The 24,465-nt window shown below is 46.5% G+C and overlaps 2 protein-coding genes across 15 annotated transcripts; one reads left to right on the top strand and one right to left on the bottom strand.

The window, feature by feature from the left end:
• Positions 1–12,573: 12,573 nt before the first annotated feature.
• On the bottom strand, positions 12,574–18,611 carry LYPD4 (LY6/PLAUR domain containing 4). 9 transcript variants are annotated; one of them, XM_038528790.1, is made up of 6 exons: positions 18,507–18,525; positions 16,793–16,879; positions 14,399–14,591; positions 14,053–14,202; positions 13,097–13,423; positions 12,574–12,839 (listed from the first exon to the last, which is right to left on the bottom strand). In XM_038528790.1, exons 3-6 carry the CDS (start codon positions 14,463–14,465, stop codon positions 12,637–12,639), a joined length of 747 nt encoding a protein of 248 aa, XP_038384718.1. In that variant the 5' UTR covers positions 14,466–14,591; positions 16,793–16,879; positions 18,507–18,525; the 3' UTR covers positions 12,574–12,636. The 9 variants fall into 9 exon arrangements, with proteins under 9 accessions (XP_038384718.1, XP_038384717.1, XP_038384715.1 ...); XM_038528789.1 differs by having other exon boundaries at positions 18,461–18,519; XM_038528787.1 differs by lacking the exon at positions 18,507–18,525 and adding an exon at positions 17,398–18,500.
• A 176-nt stretch (positions 18,612–18,787) lies between these two features.
• On the top strand, positions 18,788–24,465 carry DMRTC2 (DMRT like family C2). 6 transcript variants are annotated; one of them, XM_038525666.1, is made up of 9 exons: positions 18,788–18,937; positions 20,057–20,284; positions 20,365–20,522; positions 20,802–20,878; positions 21,154–21,337; positions 21,487–21,613; positions 22,580–22,640; positions 22,790–22,964; positions 23,899–24,465. In XM_038525666.1, exons 2-9 carry the CDS (start codon positions 20,061–20,063, stop codon positions 24,009–24,011), a joined length of 1,119 nt encoding a protein of 372 aa, XP_038381594.1. In that variant the 5' UTR covers positions 18,788–18,937; positions 20,057–20,060; the 3' UTR covers positions 24,012–24,465. The 6 variants fall into 6 exon arrangements, with proteins under 6 accessions (XP_038381594.1, XP_038381593.1, XP_038381591.1 ...); XM_038525665.1 differs by lacking the exon at positions 18,788–18,937 and adding an exon at positions 19,071–19,209; XM_038525663.1 differs by lacking the exon at positions 18,788–18,937 and adding an exon at positions 19,215–19,302.

Raw genomic sequence — 24,465 nt, 5'->3', positions numbered from 1 at the left:
ATAAGTAAAAATCTTAGAAAGAAAGAAAGAGCAGAACAAAGGGGAACATAGGGTAGTAAGAGAGAGAAGGGTCCTGGGGCAGAAACCTGACACACATCCAGGATCCCATAGAACAGCCAGGTGGGCCTAGAACCTCAAGTCACTGAGATATGTTCTCAGAAGGTTACAGGGACTCAGAAGCCTCTTCCTGTTTTATAAGAATTACAACACCCGGACACAAACATTTGTTGCCAGATCAACCACAAAGCAGAAGTGGCTTCTTAGTTTCACCCTAGAACCCTCCTTTTCAGGACTCTCCTGAGACCCCAAACTCTAGGTGGAGTCAGGAGCCGCCGCCTGAGCCTCAGAATCAGCGCTAAGCCTTAAGGATACTCATGTTCATCATCATCCTTCACTACAAACTGCTGATGGGCACGTGGGCTTGGTCATCTGACTGTGGAGTCACTTCCTGCAGTGATGGCCACAGTATCCTCACTGCCCTGAGTGATGGAGACAGGGGCCAGTCCACACTCCCTGCAGCCCTCTCCACCTCTTCCTCGTCAGTAATGCTCCTTGTTAAGAATGGAAGAAAGGGGGAAAAATTAAAAATAAAAAAAAAGAATGAAAGAAAGGGGATACAGCTAGAAGATCAAGGCGCCAAGCCCTGGGAAAACCTGGGGGTCCTCAGCACCACGGACAGCGTCCCAGCCCTGCTCCTCCCACGACTTGAGCAGGGAGGAGCAATGAGGGACTGCTGGAGATGCCGCCCATTTCTGTTCTACAGAAGAGAGTGCAGTGAGGCAGAAGTAGCATTCTCATGGGACAACCCGATTCTGCTCTCATCTCTCAATCCTAAACCCTTATCACATGTGTGGATGTTACTTGCTGGCACATCCATTCCAGCTCCCTGCTTGGCTGATGGCTGCACCCAGGGGGTGTCCGTGGGGAGGCCAGGAGTCTGCTCAAGCCTTTGAGGAACCTCCTGGCCCCTGAGGGTCAGGCCACTCACTCCCTTGCCTACAGTAAGGCAGGAATGTTTCATGATGAACTACTGACCCTTGACGCCTGACCTTGGAAACACACCCATCACCCAGCCCCCCTGAGCACAGTATCCTGTTTCCCAAGCCCTAGCTGAGCTCCCCAGGCAGCAGGGCTGAGCAGAACCCTGGGCTCTTTTCACAGCTCCTCCTAGATGAGCCCTGTGTCCCGGTGTCAGAGTCCTTTGCCCTCTGCCCGCCCTTCCCGGCAGAGCAAATGTTCCACCCAAGGGCAAATGGAGCCTGAAGATCTCCCAGGGTAGACAGCAACATATGAGGCTTCCTGCATCTGCCTGTGACCCCTCAGAGGGAGAGAAAAGACTAGGCCCCTCACAGCCACCCCATCTTCCTCTTTCGCATCTACATCCCACCCACAGAACCAATTCTGGTTCTACAGACCCAGCCCTGTCCTTCTATAGGGCTCAGGTTCATTCTGTCCACTCAGTGTCTGACATGAGGGTCACCTGGGTGCTCTTCTCTTTATGATTTCTTTCTTTATGCTTTCACTTGGGTTCACTTTGCTCTTATTTTCCTTGTTCTTGCAGTAGGACATGAGATTATTGATTTGAGATATTTCCTCTTTTGTAATGTAAGCATTTCAGGGTATAAATTCCCCTCTCAGCACAGCATAAGCTGCATCCCACAAATGGTGAAATTCTAGTTTTAGTATATTTAATTCTGTATATTTTAAAATTGTCCTCAGAGACTTCCTTTTTGACCCATCATTTATTTACATATATGTAGCTTACTTTCAAAATGTTTTAGAGATTTTTCTGTTGTCTTTCTTTTAGTTGATTACTGTTTTCAGAGAATATACTCTGGTTTCATTTATTTTAATTTTGGTTAGGGCCAGAGCACTGGGTGGCTAAGTCCATTAAGTGTCTGCCTTCGTGGGGTCATGATCCCAGGGTTAGGATCCAGCCCCCACTGGGATTGAGATCCCCTGGGATCAAGCCCCCCATCTGACCCCCTGCTCAGCAGGGAGCCTGCTTCTCTCTCTTCCTCTGCTACTCTCCCTGCTTCTGCTCTCTCACCCTCTCTCTCAAATAAATAAAATCTTTTAAAAACAAATTTGGTTGGGGCATCTGACTCCTTCTGTGTGTGTTGCATGTGACTCTTGATCTCAGGATCTTGAGTTTGAGGGTAGAGTTTATTTCAAAACCAAGTAAATTTCATTAGCTTTTAGGTAGGATGCCAAACATAAACAACAGAGAACAATGAACTGGACATCTTTTCCTTTGGCTGTTTTTTAGTAGCAGGTCAGCTGGCAACAAATTTTCATATTCTTCCTTCATCAGAAAATTTCCTTATTTCTCCTTTACTCCTGAGGATCTTTTTGCCAGTGACAGGATTTGTCCTCCACTCGAAAACAGGCCACTTCTTTCTGGCTTCCATGCTGTCAGATACAAAACCTACCGTCACTTGAATCAGTGTTCCTTAACATGCAATGGGTTGTTTCTCTGGCTGTTTTTCAAGATTTTCTTTTGTCTTTAGTTTTAAGAAGTTTGTTATGTGTCTTGCGATCCTTATGTTCGGGGTTCACTCAGTTTGTTGGATCATTATTTCTTCAGACACTTTTTTCAGTCCATTCTTTTTCTTTCTTCTAGTTTCTAGTGGTACCAATTTGAGATTCTTTCTTTTTTTTTCAGATTTATATATTTGAGAGAGAGATTACTTCTGGAAAGGGGGAGTGGCAGAGGGAGAGGGAAGGAGAGAATCCTCAAGCAGACTCCCTACTGAGCAGGGAGCACTCCCAGGGCAGGGCTTGACCTCAGGACCCTGACATCATGACCCCAGCCCAAATCAAGAGACCACAAGTGAAGGAGAATCAGCAGACTCCAGAAACTGGAAAAGGCAAGAAAATAGATCCATCCCTAGAACCTCCAGAAAGAAATGTGGCCCACCAATATCTTTATTTTAGCCCAGTAAAACGCATATTGGACTTGTGACCTTCCAAAATGTAAGATAACAAATGTCTGTCGCTTTTGAGCTGTGGTGGTGGTGGTTGGTAGTGGTGGTTTGTTACAGCAGTAGTAGGAAGCTAATATAGACATCACAGTAGATTATATTATTTAATTAATTCAAATTGGTGAGCTTGAGTACTGTGGATATATAGGAGGAAATCCTGGTTCTGATGAGTTACAGGCGAAGTAGTTAGGATTAAGTATTAGGATGTATGTAACTTTCATATGATTCATCAAAAAATTACATATATATGTGTATATATATAATGAAAATGTATGCATCCACCAGCATATATTTACATCTGTACAGCTAGAATACAAGTGCCGCATTGGTAAATAAGCATGAAATGTATATGGGAGTTCCCTCTAATAGTCTTGCAACTTTTCTCTAGGTTTGATTTTTTGTAATTGGGGGGTAGGGCCTCATGTTTTAGAAGTACACACACACACACACACACACACACACACACACACAAAAGAAGAAGTACACACAAAATATTTCCCAACAATATTCTATGATTTCTAATGTTGAATCCAGTGGGTGGAGGAGTAGAAGGGAGACAGATACAGCAAACTTTACCAGAAATTGATACTTTGGAGCTGGAGTTAGGTTCAGGATACCATTCTGTCTGGAATTATGAACTAGAGTCCATTTGTACATATTTGTATACAAACTCTCTTTGCATATCTTTGCAATTTTCCATATGAAAAGCTTTTAAGGCAAGAGAAACAAATTTCCAGCTGAGAAGTTTTATTAGTGAGTTCCACAGAACTTTCAAGACATGTCATCTCAAAATCATACAAATTCATCCATAGAACAGAGAAGGACTATCCCCCAACTCATTCCAAGGTTGGTTTACACTTTCAATTGAAATAAGACCAACAACAAAAGTACAAAAAAAGGAAACTATCAGGCCAGTCATCTTCATGAACAGAGGGGCAAAATTGCTGAACAAGGCATTCTCAAACCAAATCCAACAGAACATAGAATAAGACAGCAGACTAGGACTAAGTTCAGTTTGTCCCAGGAAAGCAAAGGTGATTGAACATCAGAAGTGTATAAATGGGGGCCACCTGATGGCTCAGTCAGATAAGCAGCTGGCTCTTGGTTTCGGTTCAAGTCATGAGCTCAGGTTCCTGGGTTGATCCCAGTGGGCTCCGTGCTCAGTGGGGTGTCTGCTTGAGGATTTCTCTTTCTCTCCCCCTCCCCTTTCCTTCTCCCTCAAATAAATAAATTAATCTTTTTTAAAAAGGAACTTCTAGGGATGCCTGGGTGGCTCAGCGGTTGAGTGTCTACCTTTGGCTCAGGGCATGATCCTAGGGTCCTGGGATCAAGTTCTGTATCCCACCCCCTGCATGGAGCCTGCTTCTCCCTCTGCCTGTCTCTGCCTCTCTGTGTGTGTGTATGTCTTTCATGAATAAATAAAATCTTTTTATTTATTTTTATTTTTTTAAAGATTTATTTATTTATTTATGATAGACACACACACACACACACACACACACACACACACAGAGGCAGAGACACAGGCAAAGAGAGAAGCAGGCTCCATGCCAGGAGCCCGACACGGGACTCGATACCAGGACTCCAGGATCGCGCCCTGGGCCAAAGGCAGGGGCCAAACCGCTGAGTCACCCAGGAATCCCCATAAAATCTTTTTAAAAAAGAATTTATAAATGGAAGAGGTCAGGAACTTCTAGGGTGTTAGCAGTGTTCTTTTTCTTGATCTAGCTACTAGATATACGGGTGTATTCAATTTTTGAGAATTCGGTAAGCAATACACTTAGGATTTGCATACTTCTCTATATGTAAGAATACATCAGTCTAAAAGTTTTTAAAACTACATCATGTGCCCCATTACCAGATCAAAGGGAAAACTCATGATCACCTCAATAGACACTGAAAAAATCATTTAATAATATTTGCCATCGGTTCATATTTTTTAAATTATTACCTAGGAGCCAAAGAGAATTTAATCTGCTAAAGAACATCTACAAATATCTGCACTCACATATTTATTGCAGCATTACTCACAATAGTCAAGATATGGAAAGAACCTAAGTGTCTGTCAGTGGATAAATGGATAAAGAAGCTGTGATATATATATACAATGAAGTATTATTCAGCCATGGGAAAGAAGGAAATCCTGCCATTTGTGACAACATAGATGGACTTTGAGGGCATTGTGCTAAGTGAAATCAGTCAGAGAAAGATAAATACTGTATATCATTTATATGTAGGATCTAAAAAAGCAAAAGTCAAAAACAGTAGAATGCTGGTTACTAGGGACTGTGGAGAAAGGAACGGGGAGATGTTGGCCAAAGGATACACACTTCCAAGTACAGTAATCTCTCTCTCTCTCTCTCTCTCACACACACACACACACACATACACGCACACACATACACCCACCATCCACGGTTTTGCTTACTGACGATTCAGCTACCCACAGTCCAGAAGATAATCCTCTTTCTGACATATCCTCAGAAGGTCAATAATAACCTAACAATACATCACAATGTCTACACCATTCACCTCACCTCATCTCATCATGTCGGCATTTTATCATCCCAAAATATGATAATGATGATGATAACATGTGGGCATTTTATCATCCCAAAATATGATGATGATAACATCATCACAAAAAGGGCAAGCGCAGTATAATAAGATATTTTTAGAGGGAGAGACCACATACACATAACTTTTATTATAGTATGTTGTTATAATTGTTCTATTTTATTGTTAGTTATTGTTAATCTTTTACGGTGCCTAATTTATAAATTTTGTTTTAGGTGTGTATGCTTAAGAAAAAACATAATATATATATAGAGCTCAATACTATTGTGGTTTCAGGCATCCATTGAGGGGTCTTGGAACATATCCTCCATGGATGAGAGGGGACTACTGTAGAAGATGAATAATTTCTGAGAATATTATGTACAGCACAGTGACTTTAGCCAATAATACTGTATTGTATATTTGAAAGTGCTAAGAGAGTATATCTTAAATGATCACACCACAAACAAGAAATGACAATTCTGGGCATCCTGGGTGGCTCAGCAGTTTAGCACCGCCTTGAGCCCAGGGCCTGATCCTGGAGACCTGGGAACGAGTCCCACGTCGGGGTCCCTGCAGGGAGCCTGCTTCTCCCTCTGCCTGTCTCTCTGCCCCTCTCTCTGTGTCTCTCATGAATAAATAAATAAAATCTTTAAAAAAAATGACAATTCTATGATACAATGGAGGTGTTAGCTAATGCTGTGGTAATAGTCATTTTACAATACATATGTGTATCAAATCATCACATTGGGGATGTCTGGGTGGCTCAGCAATCAACATACTTTTAAAAATTTATTACATTTCTATAAATTAGAAACAAATAGAAAATGTACTTTTAAAAAGACATCATCGGGATCCCTGGGTGGCGCAGCGGTTTGGCGCCTGCCTTTGGCCCAGGGCGCGATCCTGGAGACCCAGGATCGAATCCCACATCAGGCTCCCGGTGCATGGAGCCTGCTTCTCCCTCTGCCTATGTCTCTGCCTCTCTCTCTCTCTCTGTGACTATCATAAATAAATAAAAATTAAAAAAAAATTAAAGACATCATTTATAATAAACACTATAGATTATTTTGGAATAAATTAATAAAAGATGTGCAAGACCCCAATGCAAAAACTAAAAAACTTTACTGAAAAATATTAGAGAAGACTTAACAGAGAGGCATCACATGTTCATGGATAGAAAGGCTCAACTTCATCAATACATTAAACTCTCTCCTAAATCAGCTATTGTTCAATGAAATTCAAATGAAAATCCCAACAGGGTTTTTTTTTTAAAGGTTTTATTTATTTATTCATAGACACACACACACACACACACACACACACACACACACACACAGAGGCAGACACAGGCAGAGGGAGAAGCAGGCTCCATGCGGAGAGCCGGATGTGGGACTTGATCCTAGGTCTCCAGGGTCTCCAGGGTCACACCCCGGGCTGCAGGCGGCGCCAAACCGCTGCGCCACCGGGGCTGCCCCCAACAGGGTTTTTATGGAACCTACAGCTGAACCTAACTAAACTTACATGGAAGTGCAAAAGCTCAAGAACAGCCAAGATTCTCCTGAAGATGAGCAAGGGGGGAAAGGAACGACTTGCCTTCTCAGGTATAAAGATTTAGTATAACGCTATAAAAATTGGGGTGCCCGGGTGACTCAGTAGGTTAAGAATCTGCATTCAGCTCAGATCATGATCCTAGGGGCCTGGGATTGAGCCCCATACCGGGTTCCTTGTTCAGCAGGGAGTCTGCTTCTCCTTCTCCCTCTGCCCCTCCCCCTGCTTGTGTTTTCTCTTTCAAATAAATAAATAAATAAATAAATAAATAAATAAATAAATAAAATCTTTTTAAAAAATAAGAATTAGGGATCCCTGGGTGGCGCAGCGGTTTAGCGCCTGCCTTTGGCCCAGGGCGCGATCCTGGAGACCCGGGATCGAATCCCACGTGGGGCTCCCAGGGCATGGAGCCTGCTTCTCCCTCTGCCTATGTCTCTGCCTCTCTCTCTCTGTGTGACTATCATAAATAAATAAAAAGAAAAAAAGAAAATTAAAAAAATAAATAAATAAAAATAAAAAATATATAAAAAATAAAAATTAGGGGGTCCTTGGGTGGCTCAGTGGTTTAACACCTGCCTTTGGCCTGGGGCGTGATCCTAAAGTCCTGGGATCAAGTCCCACATCGGGTTCCCTGCATGGAGCCTGCTTCTGCCTCTGCCTCTGCCTGTGTCTCTGCCTCTCATGAATAAATAAAATCTTTTTAAAAAATAAATAAAAATTAAAGTTATAAAAGTTAAGACGACGTCATGTTGGCACAGGAGTAGATAAATTGATTGACAGAGAAAATAAGGAGCCCAGAAACAGACTCATGCAAGTGTGGAACTTTGATATACAACCAAGATGCCATTGCAGAGAAATGGGGAAAGATGGAATTATATAATAAAGGAGATGGGGCAATTAGCTATCCATATTTTATTTTATTATTAAATATTTTATTTATTTATTCATGAGAGACACAGAGAAAGGCAGAGACACAGGCAGAGGGAGAAGCAGGCTCTATGCAGGGAGCCCAACACCGGACTCAATCCCCAAACTCTAGGTTCACACCCTGAGCCAACTGCTGAGCCACCCAGGCATCCCAGCTATCCATATTTTAAAGATGAAAATAGATTCCTACTTCAAAGAAGCACAAAAGTAAATTCAAAATGAATTAAGAATTTAAATGTGAATGGAATATTGTGTTTTTTCTTTTGTTGTGAGACGTACTTTGGGTTTGTTTAAGATTTTTAATTAATTTTTTAAAGTAATCTCTACACCCAATATGGGATGCAAACTTACAATCCTGAGATCAAGAATCACGTTCCACCATGTATGGAGCCAGGTGTCCCAAGACATACTTTGATTTGCTGTTTGATTTCTTATTTGGCCCATTGCTGGCACAGCAATGTGTAGTTTAATATTTACATATTCAATATTTAATAATTCCATTGTAGATTTTCCAGCTTTGTTTTACTGTTGATTTATAATTTTGTACCATTGTGGTTGGAAAATATACATGGTATGATTGAATTTTTAAAAAATTTTTTGGTATGATTGAATTTATTTATTTATTTATTTATTTTTGGTATGATTGAATTTAAATGTGAAAAGCAAACAACTTTTTGGAGAAAATACAGCATCTTTAAGCAAGGCACAAGAAAAATCAACCATAAAACTGGAAGATTGAGAAATTTAACATTGAAATTCTGTTCTTGGGGATCCTTGGGTGGCTCAGCGGTTTAGCGCCTGCCGTCAGCCCAGGGCGTGATCCTGGAGTCCTGGGATCCAGTCCCACGTTGGGGTCCCTGCATGGAGCCTGCTACTCCCTCTGCCTGTGTCTCTGCCACTCTCTCTGTGTCTCTCATGAATAAATAAAATCTTTAAAAAAATAAATTTTGTTCTTCAAAAGATATAAGAAATGAAAACAAATCATCCAAGTGACAGAATGTTCGTATTTAATACATAAGCACACATAAGGAACTCCTACATATCAATAAGAAGAAGACAAATGACCTGATAGGAAAAGAGACCCAGGAAACCCATAAATAGGCATTTTACAATAGAAGCACAATAAATAGGCACATGGAAAGAAGCTCAGCCTATTTACTAATCAGGGAGATAAAGTTCAGACCACAATGAGAAGCCATTTTACACCCACCAGACTAGCAAAAATTAAAAAGTCAGAAAAGTTGGAGGGATCTGGATCGACAAGAATTCTTTACTCTCTCACTAGTAATTTTTAATTGCTACAACTTCTTTGGAAAACAATTTGGCGTTCTCCAAAGCTGAACAAACTTTACAGCCTAGCAATACCACTCCTGGGTGTGTGCCCAGGAAAAACTCTTCTTACACATAAGCACTAGGGGACATGTAAAAGAATATTCATAGCAGCAACAGCCGTATCAAAAAACTGGGTGGAGGGGCACCTGGGTGGCTCATTGGTTAAGCCTCTGCCTTCAGCTCAGGACATGAACCTGGGGTTCCTGGATCAAATCCCACATGGGGTCCCTGCAGGGAGCCTGCTTCTCCCTCTGCCTATGTCTCTGCCTCTCTCTGTGTGTCTCTCATGAATTAAAAAAAAAAAAAAAAAAAACCTTAATAAAAAAACCTAGGCGGAGGGAGAGAGGAAATCCAAGGATAATTGACAACAATTGTCTTGTGATATGATAACTCAAGAGGAGGTAATACAATAGTAAAAACAGAGGAACAGGGGCACATAGGTGTCTCAGTGGGTTAAGTGTGTGCTTTCAGTTCCAGTCATGATCCCGGGATCCTGGGATCGAGCCCTGCATCTGGCTCTCTGCTCAGCCAGGAGTCTGCTTCTCCCTCTCCCTTTGCCCCTACCTTCTGCTTGTGTACTGACTCTCTCAAATGAATGAATAGAATCTTAAAAAAAAAAAAAAGAACAAAAGTATATCCTGGAATTTGAATGAATATTAAAAATATAGGAGCATCTGGCTGGCTTAATCCATGGAGCTTGCAACTCTTGATCTCAGGGTTGTAAGTTTGAGCCTCACATTGGGTGTAGCGATTACTTAAAAATAAAATCTTTTTTAAAAATTAGAAATATGATGATGAGTTTTTAAAGAGCAACTTTCAGAAATGTATAAACATACCATTTTTGCATAGATCAAAGGAAGCACATTAAACATGTATTGTTTAAATATATTATACATATGCAATCAAAGTACACAAAAATCCAAGGCAAGTAAAATGTAGAGGGGTGGTTACATCATGGGAGGAGGCAAAGAGATGGGATGGGAAGAAATATATAGGTACGATACAAGTTACTCTTCCTATCCTGTTTCTTAGGTAGAATTGAAGTGGGAGAGCTTGGTTCTTGTCTCACACAGCCAAAGAATGAATTCCTCGGGCAAAGGAGAATGAGTAAAGCAACAGAAGTTTATTAAGCAAAGATACAGAGAAAGCTCTCAGAAATGAGAAGGGTCCCGACAAGGTTGCCACTGAGGGCTTTTAATTTGTTTTGTTTTGTTTTTTTTATGATAGTCACACAGAGAGAGAGAGAGAGGCAGAGACACAAGCAGGCTCCATGCACTGGGAGCCCGACATGGGATTCTCCAGGATCGCGCCCTGGGCCAAAGGCAGGCGCCAAACCGCTGCACCACCCAGGGATCCCCCACTGAGGGCTTTTATAGAAAACCTGACTAGGGAATTGGTGGACTTGAGATTTCTTGTGCCATCTTGAGTGAATGACATAGGACTGTTTGGGATCTCAGTGATTACTTGATAGCTGACAAAGGAAGATACTCCCTAACATTTTGGAGTCAAGGGGCCAGATTTACTTCCTTCTGTTTTTGTTGCATCTCAGTGTCCTTGGGATTTATGGGAGCCTGACCTTGGGGCCTCTTGGTGCCCTAGGTTTTATGGGAGCCCAGAGATTTGTGGGAGCCTGACTCTGGGCCTTTCCCTTATCTTTCCCTGCCTAGCCCCTAGCCCCTTTGTCCTTAACTCAGTGATATGTTTGTGGTATTCATTAAATTGTACTCCATAAGGACGCCTGGGTGGCTCAGTGTTTGAGCGTCTGCCTTTGGCTCAGGTTGTGATCCCAGAGTCCTAGGATCGAGTCCCATATTGGGCTCCCTGCGGGGAATCTGCTTCTCTCTCTGCCTCTCTGTGTCTCTCATGAAAAAATAAATACAATCTTTAAAAAAAAAAAAAAAATTGTAGTAAGAATAGATAAGGGAATGCACAGAAAATGCTTAATCTACCATAAAAGTACCTTAAGTTCCCATCTCCTCAAGTCCCCAATTCTCAGTGGGAAGAATTAAACTGAGATCACATATGGAAATGGTGGACTCTCTTCCCTATTCCCCACCCCCACCCCCACTCAAACCACACCTAACTTGTAGACTTGCATATGCATAGTGGGATTATCTGCTTCCCCCTATGGCCATATAGAGGAATTACATTGCCCTCCTTCTAGGAACTTGGAACCTGAGCTCTGGGTGAAAACCAGCCACCGCCAGCAGCACTCCTTCTTTCCCTTTTATTTGCCAACTTACACATAAAGACAACTATTGGGCAGAGGAGAGCAGCCCAGGTCTCCAAATTTCTCAATAAAATTCCCTCTGCAGGGATGGAGATCTGCAGGGAAGGCAAGAGGGAATCTACTCTGGGCAGGTAATTTAACCTCTTAGGGTCAGTTTCTTCTTTGCAAAATAGGAATATACCTATCTTACTGAGGTTTTCTGGGGATCAAATGAGATCCTGTATGTAAAACCCTAGCACAAATACCAGCACAGTATCTGACACTCTCAATAAGTGATCCTATTTAAAAACCACCCTGAAAGGTGGCTTAGTTAAGCGTCTGACTTCAGCTCAGGTCATGATCTTGGGATCCTGGGATGGAGCCCGTGCTGGGATCCCCACTCAGCAGGAAGTCTGTCTCTCTCCCTCTGCCCCTCCCCCCAGCTTGTGTACGCACTTGCTCTTTCTAATAAATCCTCTGGTGGTCTCTCAAATAAATAAAATCTTTAAATTTTTTTAAAAAATAAAAACCACCCTGATGAAACGTAGCTCTACTGCATAAAGTCTTTCATTTTAATGGGGAGGAAATTGAGGCCCAGAAAAGGGGAGAGATTTGGCCAGAATCTCTAGAGTCGGTGGCTGAACCTGGCTAGAGCTCAGGTCGCCAAAGGAAGGGAAAGGAGAAAAGAAATATTGGTGGGGGGAGGGGTGTCTGGCTGGCTCAGCTGGAGGAGCATGCCAACTCTTGATCTCAGGGTCGTGAGTTGGGAGTCCCAAATTAAGTGTAGAAGTTACTAAAAAATAATACTAATAATAAACTCCAAAGAATATTTGGGGTCCTCCTGGTTGCTGGGCATGACTGTCCCTTTGCCAGTGACCCTGGTCCCCACCCACCTCCTCCTCACTGCTCCATGCACCTTGCCTGCTGCTGCCCCTCCCCTCCACTTTTCTGGATACATTGGCTCCCTTCCCAACTTCCACACCTCCACCACCCTCATGGATCACAGGACAAAGCAAAAAGGCAACTCTGTGACTTTACTGGGTTACTGGAAAGGGTTTGTCCAGGCTGGCTAGACGGTTAGTCCCTGAAGGCAAGCAGAAAACTGGAGAGGATGCTCCAAGCAGGACTATGGCTGGAGCGCTCTGCACTAGCAACCTGGGCCTTCTCTAAGATGTTGAGGACCTCAGTTACTCTGATGTTTCCAATATGGTGAAAATCTGATAAAAGTTTGTGATGTCCACGAGCACAGCCCAAGAGGAGGAAGGTGGTATTGAGAAGCCCTGTAAGTACAGCAGACAAAGAGGAGAAAGGAACACTTTCCAGATGCAAGCACACTGCCCCTCCTTCCAGACACCCCTTACAAACCAGAACATCAGCTCTCACACCAAAAATTTGGGTTCCAGCCACCTGAGTCCTTCCTCCCTGGAATTCACCCACCTGCCCCTCCCCTCTCCCTCCCCCCACCCGCTTTGGCGCCAGTCCCCTCTCAGATTCCACTAGCCTGGGAAGGCACTAAAGCAAGCTTCTCTTCTCTCACCTGCCTGGAATTTTAAGGTGGAACTGTAACACTTAGAGGCGTCGTAGGGGCAAAAATCAGTGGTGACAAAATTTGGGAGGCAAGACTTAGAGTGTTCACCCACGCAGGTGGGGCAACTGTGGGAAGAAAATGCTGTCGACTTAGGAGTGCCGGCCTTGAGTTTCACAAATGGATCCAAGTTGGTGAGGTTATTGCAGAGATATGTGCGGCAGACACGGCTATAGGAGGCAATGGACAATCCAGGTGGCGAAACAAGGTAGGAGACTTGCGGGGGGTAAGATGAGGCTGGACTGCAGCCCTTAAAACCCACAACTCCCCTTCTGGTCCCTGAAGAGCAGATAGAGAGCTCTGATCAGATCCCTTGGCCACACCCAAAGGCCACCCTCCCTCCCTGCACCCTGCTCTTCCAGCTCACTCTGCCCCATCCCCAACTGTGCCAGGAGGTCCACTCGCTGCAGCTGCACAGATCCCAGGGTCTCCCCCTTGCTCCTCTCTCCTCTGTGTCCCTTTCTTTTCTTCTCTCCCAGATTGTCGCCCATCCATCTGTGATCTGCCTACTTCCTTTTTTTTTTTTTTTTTTAAGATTTTATTTGAGAGAGAGAGAGAGAGACATCATAAGTAAGCATTTGGGAGGGGCAGAGGGAGAAGCAGACTTCCCCCTGAGCAGGGAGCCCAATGAAGGACTCAATCCCAAGACCCTGGGGTCATGACCTGAGCCAAAGGCAGATATTTAACTGACTGAGCCACTCAGGTGCCCTGCCCTCCTCCTTTCTGCCCTCCTATCCAGCCCACACCACATCCAGCCAGGTCCTGCCCCTCTCCTGCCAGTGTCTTGACATTATTCCCAAAGATATAATGGAGTAAATGTTTGGAACTCGAGTCCAGAGTCCTGGGTACTGGGAATGGAGTTGGGGGTCAGAAGAACCATCCCCCCCAAAAGTATCAAAGCCACTTCCCTTCACCTGTCTCGATGAACACCAGCGTCTCCTCACAGCCCTCACTCAGCTTACACACCATGCTCCTCATCAGAAGCCATTTCCAGTCATGGAGAGAAACAGCTCTGAAGAGTGAGGACGTTGCTTCATAGCATAAAAGAGCCGCAGCCCCTAAAGAGAGAGTGCCCTTCCAGGCATGGGCCCCTCGCATCGCCTTCTAAGTGCCCCAAATTGCTAGTCAAGAACTCAACCTCCACAGATCCTGTCCCCTGAGGAACCCAGATATCCAGCCCTCCTTCCCCCAGATAGGTGAATCCAGCCCCCCACCCTCTAGAGGTCCCAAAGCATCCAGTCCTGCAGGACATACGGGGAAGAGTAGAGATGGCCCCTAGGAGGCAGAGCAGCTGCGCAGGGCTCAAGTGCTGGGGTCCCATGGTCCTGGGTCTGGGTCTGGGTCCTGAATGCTAGAGGTGAATCTGGAACCAATTTCAATCCAGGTATCAAGCTCAGTTCTTGTCAGTATCTGGATTTTCTGTTCACCTGCCTCTGGGTCTCTGTTTCTAGAGCAGAAAGTTGATTGTCAGTTTTTGTGACATGGGCTCCCTGAGACCTTCAGGGACTCAGGTCTTCCCATATCCATAGTTTGCCCTCCAACCTGCCCCAAACCCACCACATTAGCTTCTCAAGTCCTGACTCTCAACCTGCTTAGGTTTTCCCATTGGACATGGTGCTGAGCAGAGCTGACTTAGTCATTAAAGAATCACTGTTACACAGGCTATGCTCCAGCCAGAGACAGTAAGATCAGAACAACAAAGATGTGTGTGGAGGTTAACGGAAATACTACTAAATAACTCTTGGTTCAGAAAGGATCTTTAAAAGTATTTAGAAGTGAATAATAATGAACATAGTACACCTCTCTCACACACACCCACACAAGTGCATGTACAATCTGGTGAAAACTAATTAAGGTCTATAGTCTAGTTAGGAGTATCGTGCCAATGTCAAGTTCATGCTTGTATACTACAGTTACAGAAGAGATCCCTGTGGGGAAGTGGGAAGAAGTGTTAATGGATTTACAACTTTTGCAACTTCTTATGAGTCAATAACCACTTCAAAACCAAGGTTTTTTTTAAACTACACGTCAAAATATGGGACCCAACTAAAGCAGCAGTTACAAGTAAATTTATACTTTCAATACATTTGTCAGGAAATGGGAACATTAAAAAAAATGGTCATGAATTAACTTCAGAAGTTGTACAAGGCACAACAAAGCATTCCCTACCCCCTCAATAAAGGATAGAAATCAACATAATTTCAGAAATCAGGGAATTAAAATAACAAAATTACAGAAAACTTAACATTCTTTGACAAAATCAATGAGATAATTCTCCAGCAAATCCAATCAAGAGACAAACATGCAAATAAAATACCAAATTAAAATAGGAAGTAACAGACAATAGCAGTTAAAAAAAAAAAAAAAAAGTATCCCGACGCCTGGGTGGCTCAGTGGTTGAGCATCTGCCTTTGCCTCAGGGCGTGATCCTGGAGTTCCCGGATGGAGTCCCACACCGGGCTCCCTGCATGGAGCCTGCTTCTCCCTCTGCCTATGTCTCTGCCTCTCTCTGTGTGTGTTTCATGAATAAATAAAATCCTGAAAAACAAAAAAGAAGAGTATACACAATGCCTTAAAGCAATGAAAATGGCCAAGGATCTCTGGCAAACTGACAAGAAGGGTAATTCCAGTAGGACAATGGGCCAAGCATATGAACAAGCAATTCTCAGAAGAACAAACCAGAAAGACTAAGAAACATGCAAAGAGACACTCAAGCATAAGGATAATCAGAAATGCAGCCTATCAAACTGCCCATATATCAGACTAGCAAAGGATTAGAAAGCTGGAAAAAGGTAAGCGTTGGCACCAATGTGGTGATACAGATACAGGGACCCTTGTATACTGCTGCTCATGAGGTTGCTGAGAGGTGGGAGAAAGGATCCCCTTCTGGACTCTGAGGAACAGTTGTGAGTTCTGAAAGGCCCAAAGGCCCAAAGCAGCATTGCGGGGAGGAGTCTAGCAATACTAAGTCAAATTAGGTTTACAAATACCCATTTCTAGTATATTGTAGGTGCACATAATAGAGATTTCCACCCTCTTCTACAAAAGAACATAGACCAGGATGCAGCATTACTATGGAGAAGGTGAGTCGAAGGCATAATTTCCTGAGACTTAGTGGACACACAACGTGCAGAGGATGCACACCACAGAATACTGTTCAGTAATTAAGAGAAACTGATTAGATGTACACATAACATGTATATGGATGGATCAAAAAAGCATAGTGCTGATTATCTTAATAGCAAATATCACTTGCAAAAGTTAAAACCACATGCACAGGGCCGCATTGGTGGCTCAGTCGTCTGAGCGTCCAGCTCTTGATTTCGACTCACTACTGATCTCAGGTCCCTGCCTTGAGCTCTGCCTTTAGGGTATGGAGTCTGGTTAAGACTCTCTCCCTCTCCCTTAGCCCTACCCTCCTGCCCGCTCTCTAAAATAAAAAAATAAGGGGGCAGCTCTGGTGGCGCAGCGGTTAAGCGCCGCCTGCGGCCCTGGGAGTCCCATGTCGGGCTCCCTGCATGGAGCCTGCTTCTCCCTTGGCCTGTGTCTCTGCCTCTCTCTCTCTCTGTCTCTCATGAATAAATAAATAAAATCTTAAAAAATAAAAATAATAAAATCTTTAAATATAATAATAATAAAACCACATACACAGGGGGGCCGAGCTGGCTCAGTAGGAACAGTGTACAACTCTTGATTTTGAGGTCATGAATTAAAGCCCCACGCTGAGTGTAGAGACTATTTAAATAAATGAATAAACATTTTTTTAAAAACCACACAGACATAAGACACTACACATCTTGCAAGAACACACATGAACCAAAAGATAGGCATTAGCCACCTGAAGTGAGGGTCTACAGGAGAGTTAGGGAATGAAAGTGGGAAATGAGTATTACTGGAAATAATAAAACGGTGTAGGTGGTACAAAAATTCATAGGTTTTAAATTCAGCCAAGTTCAAAGGCTGAAAGGTTGAGCAAGGTTAGAATCTTTACCCCTCCATTTACCAGCTGTGCAATCTTGTGTGAGTTGTTGAACTCATTCATAAAATGGATTAATAATACATCTCATAAAGTCATTGTTGAAAATTAGTAAGGCCATTAATATAAAGTGCCAGGCAAGTGCTAAGCTCTCCATAAATGTTGGCTCCCCAGTCTCTGTCTCTCCACTATCTAAAGGATCAAGGTCAACCTCTTTAGTAGGCAGTCAAGACTCCCGCACCCCACATCCCCCATGGCTAGATTGGCCCCAAACAACCTGTCCAATTTTGTCTAGCACTGCTCCCCTGCACAGCAGTCCAGCTAGAGGTCACTTCTGCCACCCTTTACTGTTCGGAACACCTGGCACACAGGCTCCGTAACACAGAAGCCCGTGGCAAACAAAAGGGCTGAGAGTCGCAGAAAAGATGGGACACAGAACAGGGAAATGGGCTGACAAGGGATCACACAAAGGGATTGGGCCAATCAGAGAAGATGGCGTGCACCAGCCTGGAATGCAAAACGATAGGACCTCAAAGTCTGAGCACGAGAGGAGGTACAACCAGAAAAGAGTGGGATGAAATTCTCAGGGGAGAAGGATGAGGAAGTGGTCAGAGGGGATGCTACCCCTGCAAAAGAGAAACCATGCAGAGGAGGAGGAGCAAACGGATGGACTGGAACCTTGCCAGGAGTCAGAGGTCCGGCAGCAAGAGTCCAAAAGGAAGGGCAGGAAAATGAGGCCTAGGGCACAAAAACGCAGCTGGAGAGGGGTGTGGGGGAGGAGACGGGGCAGGAGGCACAGAGAAAAAGAGGACAACACAGAGAGGGTGGGAGGGAGAGGCACCGTGAGACTGGAGAAGACAGGTGACAATTACAGAGTGGAGCCCAGATGGGAGGGAAGGAGATGCACACAGGGAGTGGCGCAGCGGTTTGGGCCGAAGGGACAGAAATATTACAGCGGCTTCTCGGAAAGGAAGCAAAGAAAAGGGGGGTGGGGTGGGGCGGGGGGACAGGGCCAGGCTATTCGGAAATTAGGGAATCCTGAACGTAAAGGAAGGGGTCCGGAAATCAGCAGGATGTACAGGCGGACAGCAACTCCGAGAGAACGGGAAAACCAAAGTTAGGAAAATCAGCACCTAAACGGACACGAAGAGAGACGGAAAAGGAGGCGCGCACCCTGAGGTGGGGTAAGCGAAGGAAACGGGGAAAATCACAGGAGGGGGAAAGGGTAAAAGGAGAAGGGTAGATCGGGAGATGGGGCACAAGGAAGAGAAACACGAGCGTCCACGCAGGCAAGAGGAACCGCCAGAGCGAAGTCGCCGCCAGGGACCGAGCGGCAAGACCTGGCTGTGCAGGCTAGCTAGAGGGCGAGACTGCGCGTGCGCACACCGGGCCAGGTCAACGACTGGGGCGGGACGCGGCAGCCGTTTCTAGGGGGCAGGGCCAGTCTTATCCTGGGAGCAGTACTCGACGCCCCATTGGCCACATCTCCCAAGAGGGCAACAACAATCTAGGAAGTCAAGCCACAGGGGGAGGGGTAAGGGGGGGGGGGACGAGACTCAACTCGACGCGCTATTGGCTGGCCGGACAGTCAGGCGCGAGGAGAGGCGGGCTGGGGGTAAGGGGAGGGCCGTCAGTGTAGGATCTTGAAGCGCATTGGTCGCTTGCCTCTGCGGCGTGAGGCGACGCTCGAAGCTCATTGGTCCGTGTGAGAAGGGGCGGGAAAACTGGCGCGAGCGCAGCCGTTCCTCACGCCACTTCCTCACGGCGTCCTTTCGCGTCCTCTTGACTGAGTCTGGCTTTGCTCGCTCGAGGCTGTGGTAACCGCGGGCCAGGGACGCGAACACGACCCCGCCCCTCCCTGTCCCTTCTCCCGCTCTCAGTGGCGTGGACCCCCTCCCCCGCCCCCCCCCTCGCGCTCCTCGCGCCCCTCTCCTCCCCTCCCCCAGGCCGCGGGCCCCTGGGCGCCCTCCCCGTGCCCCGCCCCCGCCGTGGGACCCTGGAGCGAGGCGAGGCGAGGCCGCAGGCCCAGCTGCTGAAAGGGGGTGCACGCGAGTAACAGCCGCGCGAGGCGGCGGTGCGCCGTGGGGAGGTGGGCTGGGCGATGCATGATTCGTTGCTGGGAATGGGCAAAGGCCGCTCCCCCCTCGCCGAAGCGCAGGGCGCGGCGGCCACCGCGGGCGGGGTTTGCCTCGGGGTTTGGAGGGCATGTGGGTGCAAGAGGGGAATCCGTGCCATGAGGGGGCCTGCGGCCGTGGTCGGGGCCTGGCACCTGGAAGGGGCTCAGTAAACGTTTGTTGAGTGAATGAAAATAATTCTTGAGTGGGGCAAGCAATCCGTGAGAATAAAGTAATCGCGGGGCGGGGGTGGGGGGGAGGCAAGAGAGTGTTCTGGTTTAAAAGGGGGGCAAGGGGGATGTTGGTGTGCGGGAGGTACCTGACGCTAAAAATTGACCGGGGAGCAAACACGTAGTTGTAGGAATTGGATAAATGCAGGAGGGAAGGATGGTGGTTGCCGAAGACGGTGGCAGGAAGAAACAAACCATTGGAACAGGGACATTGGGGGAAAGGGAGTGTAGAGTCCCTGGGGAGGGGGGGCATGAGTGCACGGCTAGGAGCATGGGACTTGCTCTGTTCCTGCCCACTCATGTGCCCGGGAAAGCACAGGCCAGGAACAGAGAACAGTGTTTGGTTGAAAGAATACATAAGAAGGGAAGGAGGAGGCAGGTGGTGGGAAGAAGGCGAGCCTTCTAGGAAGGAGGCTCCCAAAGGGAGGCAGTGGGTGAAGGAGAGAGAGAGCCGTGCGGTAGGTAGCAGGGTGAAAGCTGAGTCCACAGATGGGTGCCGTGGAAACCCCTTCAGGTGTGGCCTCCTAAGGGCAGGAGGGCTGGTCAGGAGAATGCCCAGGTGGCCACCCTGACCTTCCACCCCTGCCTCTAGATCCATGGATGCCAACGAAATGCCCACTGCCCAGCACTGTGCCTCTGACTCTACCACAGGGGGTGAGACCAGAGCCCCCCCGGGCATGGAGCTTATCCCCAAGAGAGCTGTCAGCCGCTCTCCAACCTGTGCCCGCTGCCGAAACCACGGAGTCACTGCCCACCTCAAGGGCCACAAGCGCCTGTGCCTCTTTCAGGCTTGCGAGTGTCACAAATGTGTCCTCATCTTGTGAGTATGATCCAGGAAAGAGAGGAGGATGGGCCTCATCTGCACCGTGGCTGACTTTTGACCTGCAACCCCCATTTTAGGGAGCGCCGAAGGGTCATGGCTGCCCAGGTGGCCTTGCGTCGGCAACAGGAGGCACAGCTCAAGAGACATCTGGCTCAGGGCCTGATAAGGAGAAGGACAGCTCCTCCCAAAGCTCCTAGCCATGTTAAGAAGGGAGCCATTCGACCAGGGGTCCCCTGTGAGTGGCCAGGGATGTGGCAGGGTCTGGGGTGGAGAAAGCATAGTAGGAAAAAGAGCCTCAGACCTGCCATTGGAATTGGTGTGTGACCTCGGGCAAAGCATTTCTACTCTCTGGGTCTCTGTCTCTCCAACTTTAAAATGCAATCAGGTGTTGGGAAGATGTAGTGAGATCCATGGGTAGCAAAGGGCCACAGGGAGATAAGAACTCAGTTTGCAGTTGGAGTGGGAGAGTGGTCAGGAGAAAGGGTTCATTGAAGCTCTCCCTGTTCCCTCACAGCTGGAAAGGAGAACATAGCACCCCAGCCTCAAACACTCCATGGGACAGCCCCCCTGGCACTGACACCCCCTGGGAAGGTAAGGAGAACCTCAGTCCTGGGGAAGTGACTCCTGTGTAGCATCTGCCCAGATCCCTTCCTCTCTGTGCCTTCAACACGTGTGTTCTGGGTCTAGCCCTGACTTGCAGTATCATCCTGGGCAAATCACTTCTCTTCTATGAGCAAAAACCAAGAGGGTGGGATTTTATAGCCCTCCCAAGGCTAAAGTTTTGAGGTCCTGCCCCCACCCTAGAACATATTCATTCTTTCCCCAGCCTTGTACCTGACTCTGACTTGTGCTCTCTGCCCTTGCAGGATAACTCCCGGGGGCCTCTGCTACTCAGCGGTCCCCCAGAAGCCTTGCCTTTGTCTTGGACTCCAGCGCCTCCGGGCTCTTGGGCTCCTGGACACTGGCTGCCTCCAGGCCTTCCCATGCCACCTCCAGTGGTGTGCCGCTTGCTGTGCCAAGAACCTGCTATCCCTCTGCATCCCTTTCCTGGTGAGATGAATTCAACATTTGTTCAACTGATTATTTGAATGCCATTGTACCACTGTATCAGAAAAAGAAGAGGATACAGGATAGGAAGGAAGATGGAAGCCATGACCTTTTAACACCCGTACACTTCTGCATTCTCTTACCCTCATTAGGCTTTGACCCTGGCACTTCCCTCCTGCTGCCCACTCATGGGCCCCTCCCAACCTGCCCAGGATCTCACCCAATACTGACGGCTCCTATTTCTGGAGAATCCCAAGGGCCCTCTGCCCTGCCCCGCACGTGAGTAGGGAGAGAAGAATATATGTCTATAATGTGCCTAATCCTGTCCTGGACATCACAGTGGATGATACAGAACACCAGGTCCCAGGTGAACGGGTGAGGAGGAACTCTCCTAGCTCTGCCATTGCCTGACTGGGAACTTTTTTAGTATATGTGCTGCTGAAGCGAGCACAACTGGGAACCTTTGTACAAGTGTCTTTACTTCTTTGAACCTGGTTTTCTATCAGTCATTTGGAGACACAATTACCTTTTTTTGCTTTGTCTTGAGAATTAGTGATAATATATGGAATACACCTAGCAGAGGCCCTGGTCTTGGACAAATAGTGGCTATTAAATCCTCTTAAACAGATAAGATGGAATCAGATTGCCTGCTGAAAGGGTGGGGTAGGGTGTGATGTTGAAAGACTCAGGCCTATTGTAGAGGCCATTAGAGAAAGCTTCTTAAAGGTAGGCCACGGGCAGCCCGGGTGGCTCAGCAGTTTAGCGCCCGCCTTCAGCCCATGGTGTGATCCTGGAGACCCGGGATGGAGTTCCACATCAGGCTCCTTGCATGGAGCCTGCTTCTCTCTCTGCCTGTGTCTCTGCCTCTGTGTGTGTGTGTGTGTGTGTCGCTCATGAATAAATAAATAAAATCTTAAAAAAAAAATGCCAAACTGCTCCTCAAGTTCCATGAGGATTGGGGACCTAGGGGAGAGAAACTAGACTATAATAGGGCAGGAATAGCCATCCCAGCCCCTTTCACTGTTTGATAGGTTTTTAAAAAACTGACACCAGTGACTTCACAGTAGTTCTGGAGGAAATAAGCTGGCAGGATTTTCACTTTATAGTAAACAATGCCACCCAAGACAGAGGGAGGGACTTGCCCCATTCCACGAAGCCTAATGGCCCAGCAGGCCCTGAGATTCCCATGTGTACATGTCTGTCCATGTGTTTCGTCCCACTGGCATCTTCTCTCCTTGCTTCTAGATGTTCGACTCTGATACTCCAGCCCTGTAGCACTCCAGATCCTCTTCTGCTGCAGCCACAGGTCCTGGGAAAAAAGTGGGATCCAGGACCCTGGGAGGAAGTTGACCATGGGGAAGAGAAAATAGGGGATAGTAAAGTACCAGGGGCTGAGAGAATACTTGGAAGGTGGGCAGAAGTGGGGATGCCCAGTCTATTTCTTTCCTTTTGCAGGCCCCTGGAGCCTCTCGTCTGGCCTGGTCCTCTGCCCCCTCAGAACGGCAGCTGCAGCGGGAGGCAGCTGAGGCTCTTGTGGGTCTGAAAGACTCTTCCCAGGCTCCCCGCCTGACCTCTTCTGTTCCCCCCAATCCTGCGTGGATCTCCCTGCTCCACCCCTGTGGCCCACCAGGTAACCCGTTCCCTGAAAGGGACAACATGGGATAAGGATAGTTGGGAATGGAGGTACCAGAGTAAGTAGGGACTAACCAAGGAGATCGGGATCAGATGGTTGAGCATCTTCAGTGGTGTGCCGCTTGCTATGCCAAGAACCTACTGTTCCAAGCTTCTCAATCTGTCTCCTGGAATTGCAGTTGAGAGTTGTTTGATAAATTAGTATTAGTAATTTTGTGCACAAAAGTAAATACCTGGTGCCCTGATGTCAAGGAAAAGGAGGCCCTGAGAGAGGCAGGAACTTGCCCAAGGGCATATGGCAACACAGTGGCAAAGCCTGATCTCCTCTGACCCTAGCCCAAGGCTACCTAAGGTCTGGAGAGGGGCTGAAGAAGGAACAAGGGTCTGGCCTGGAAGGACATCTGATAATTGCCTTCCAGGAGCTTCTATTCTACTTGGGAAAACGAGATGCCTTCACAAAGCTCAGTGACAAACCTGGAAAGAAGTAGAGGAATTTTGAGGGGGCAGAGAGGGAAGGCCAAGGATTCTTCTGTCCAAAATGGTGGATTGGACATGGTGTGTGGGTGAGGAAACCTACTTGGAAGAACTGCTGGAACAGAAGGACATGAGACTGGAGGGACTTCTGATCTTAGAGGTCTGGCATTCCAGGCTTAGGAGTCTAGACCAGCAACTGCACATAAAAGGGAGCCAGGGGATGTTTTTGAGCTAAGCAGGAACATATCCAGAGACCCAGAGCTTTAGATAGCCAAGAATGGTGGCTGTTATGGAAGGACTGAAAGAGATAAGACTGGAGGTGGGAAAATCAGTGACGGATAAGTGTTTGCTTTAACCCAGGTGAACAAGGATGAGGCCTGGATTGGATGGGATAAAAAGCGATTTCTGGGAGAGGATATGAATGTGACTTGTCCTACCCCCTTCCTTCCTACCTATAGCTCCTGCTGGAGGAAGAGGATTCCAGCCAGTTAGCCCTTCTCTCCGACCCAGCCCAGCCCCCTCGGTGGCTTTGCATATTGGGCATCTGGGCTCTATCTCCCTCCTAAGCTAGAAGCTCAGAGATGGAGGCCTCACTGGGGCAAGAGGTAACAGCCTTTGGGTACTGCATATTTGGTATTTAACTTCTGGATTTATGCATGGAATTTAATTTAGTACAAGCTTCTGGCTTTTTTTTTTTTTTTTTTAACCTTTTAGGTGCCTCAGTAGCTTTTGGTTCCTTTTGTAGTGTGGGCATTTCCTAGACTGAAAGTTGATTCTCTTATTCACTTGGGTCCTGGGACATTTTTAAATCCCCAACAAAATGAGAGTTGTGCAGTTTAAGCTAACCAGTGTCTAAATAATTTTTTGCATGAGTTCATGTTCCAGAATATTTATTTGACATGTGATTCTGTATAAGCCTGTGCACTCATGTCTGTCTCCATGCATGTAAAAACAGGAGAGTATTTTCATTTTGTGTCTACATTTGGGTGAGTAACCAAGAAATAAACCTTTGTTGTTGTAAGCCA

The sequence above is a fragment of the Canis lupus genome, chromosome 1 (genome assembly GCF_011100685.1).
Source record: "Canis lupus familiaris isolate Mischka breed German Shepherd chromosome 1, alternate assembly UU_Cfam_GSD_1.0, whole genome shotgun sequence".
In the NCBI taxonomy this organism is placed as follows: Eukaryota; Metazoa; Chordata; class Mammalia; order Carnivora; family Canidae; genus Canis; species Canis lupus.
Note: the sequence above shows the minus strand (reverse complement) of the source record. Positions and strands in the feature narration are given on the sequence as shown.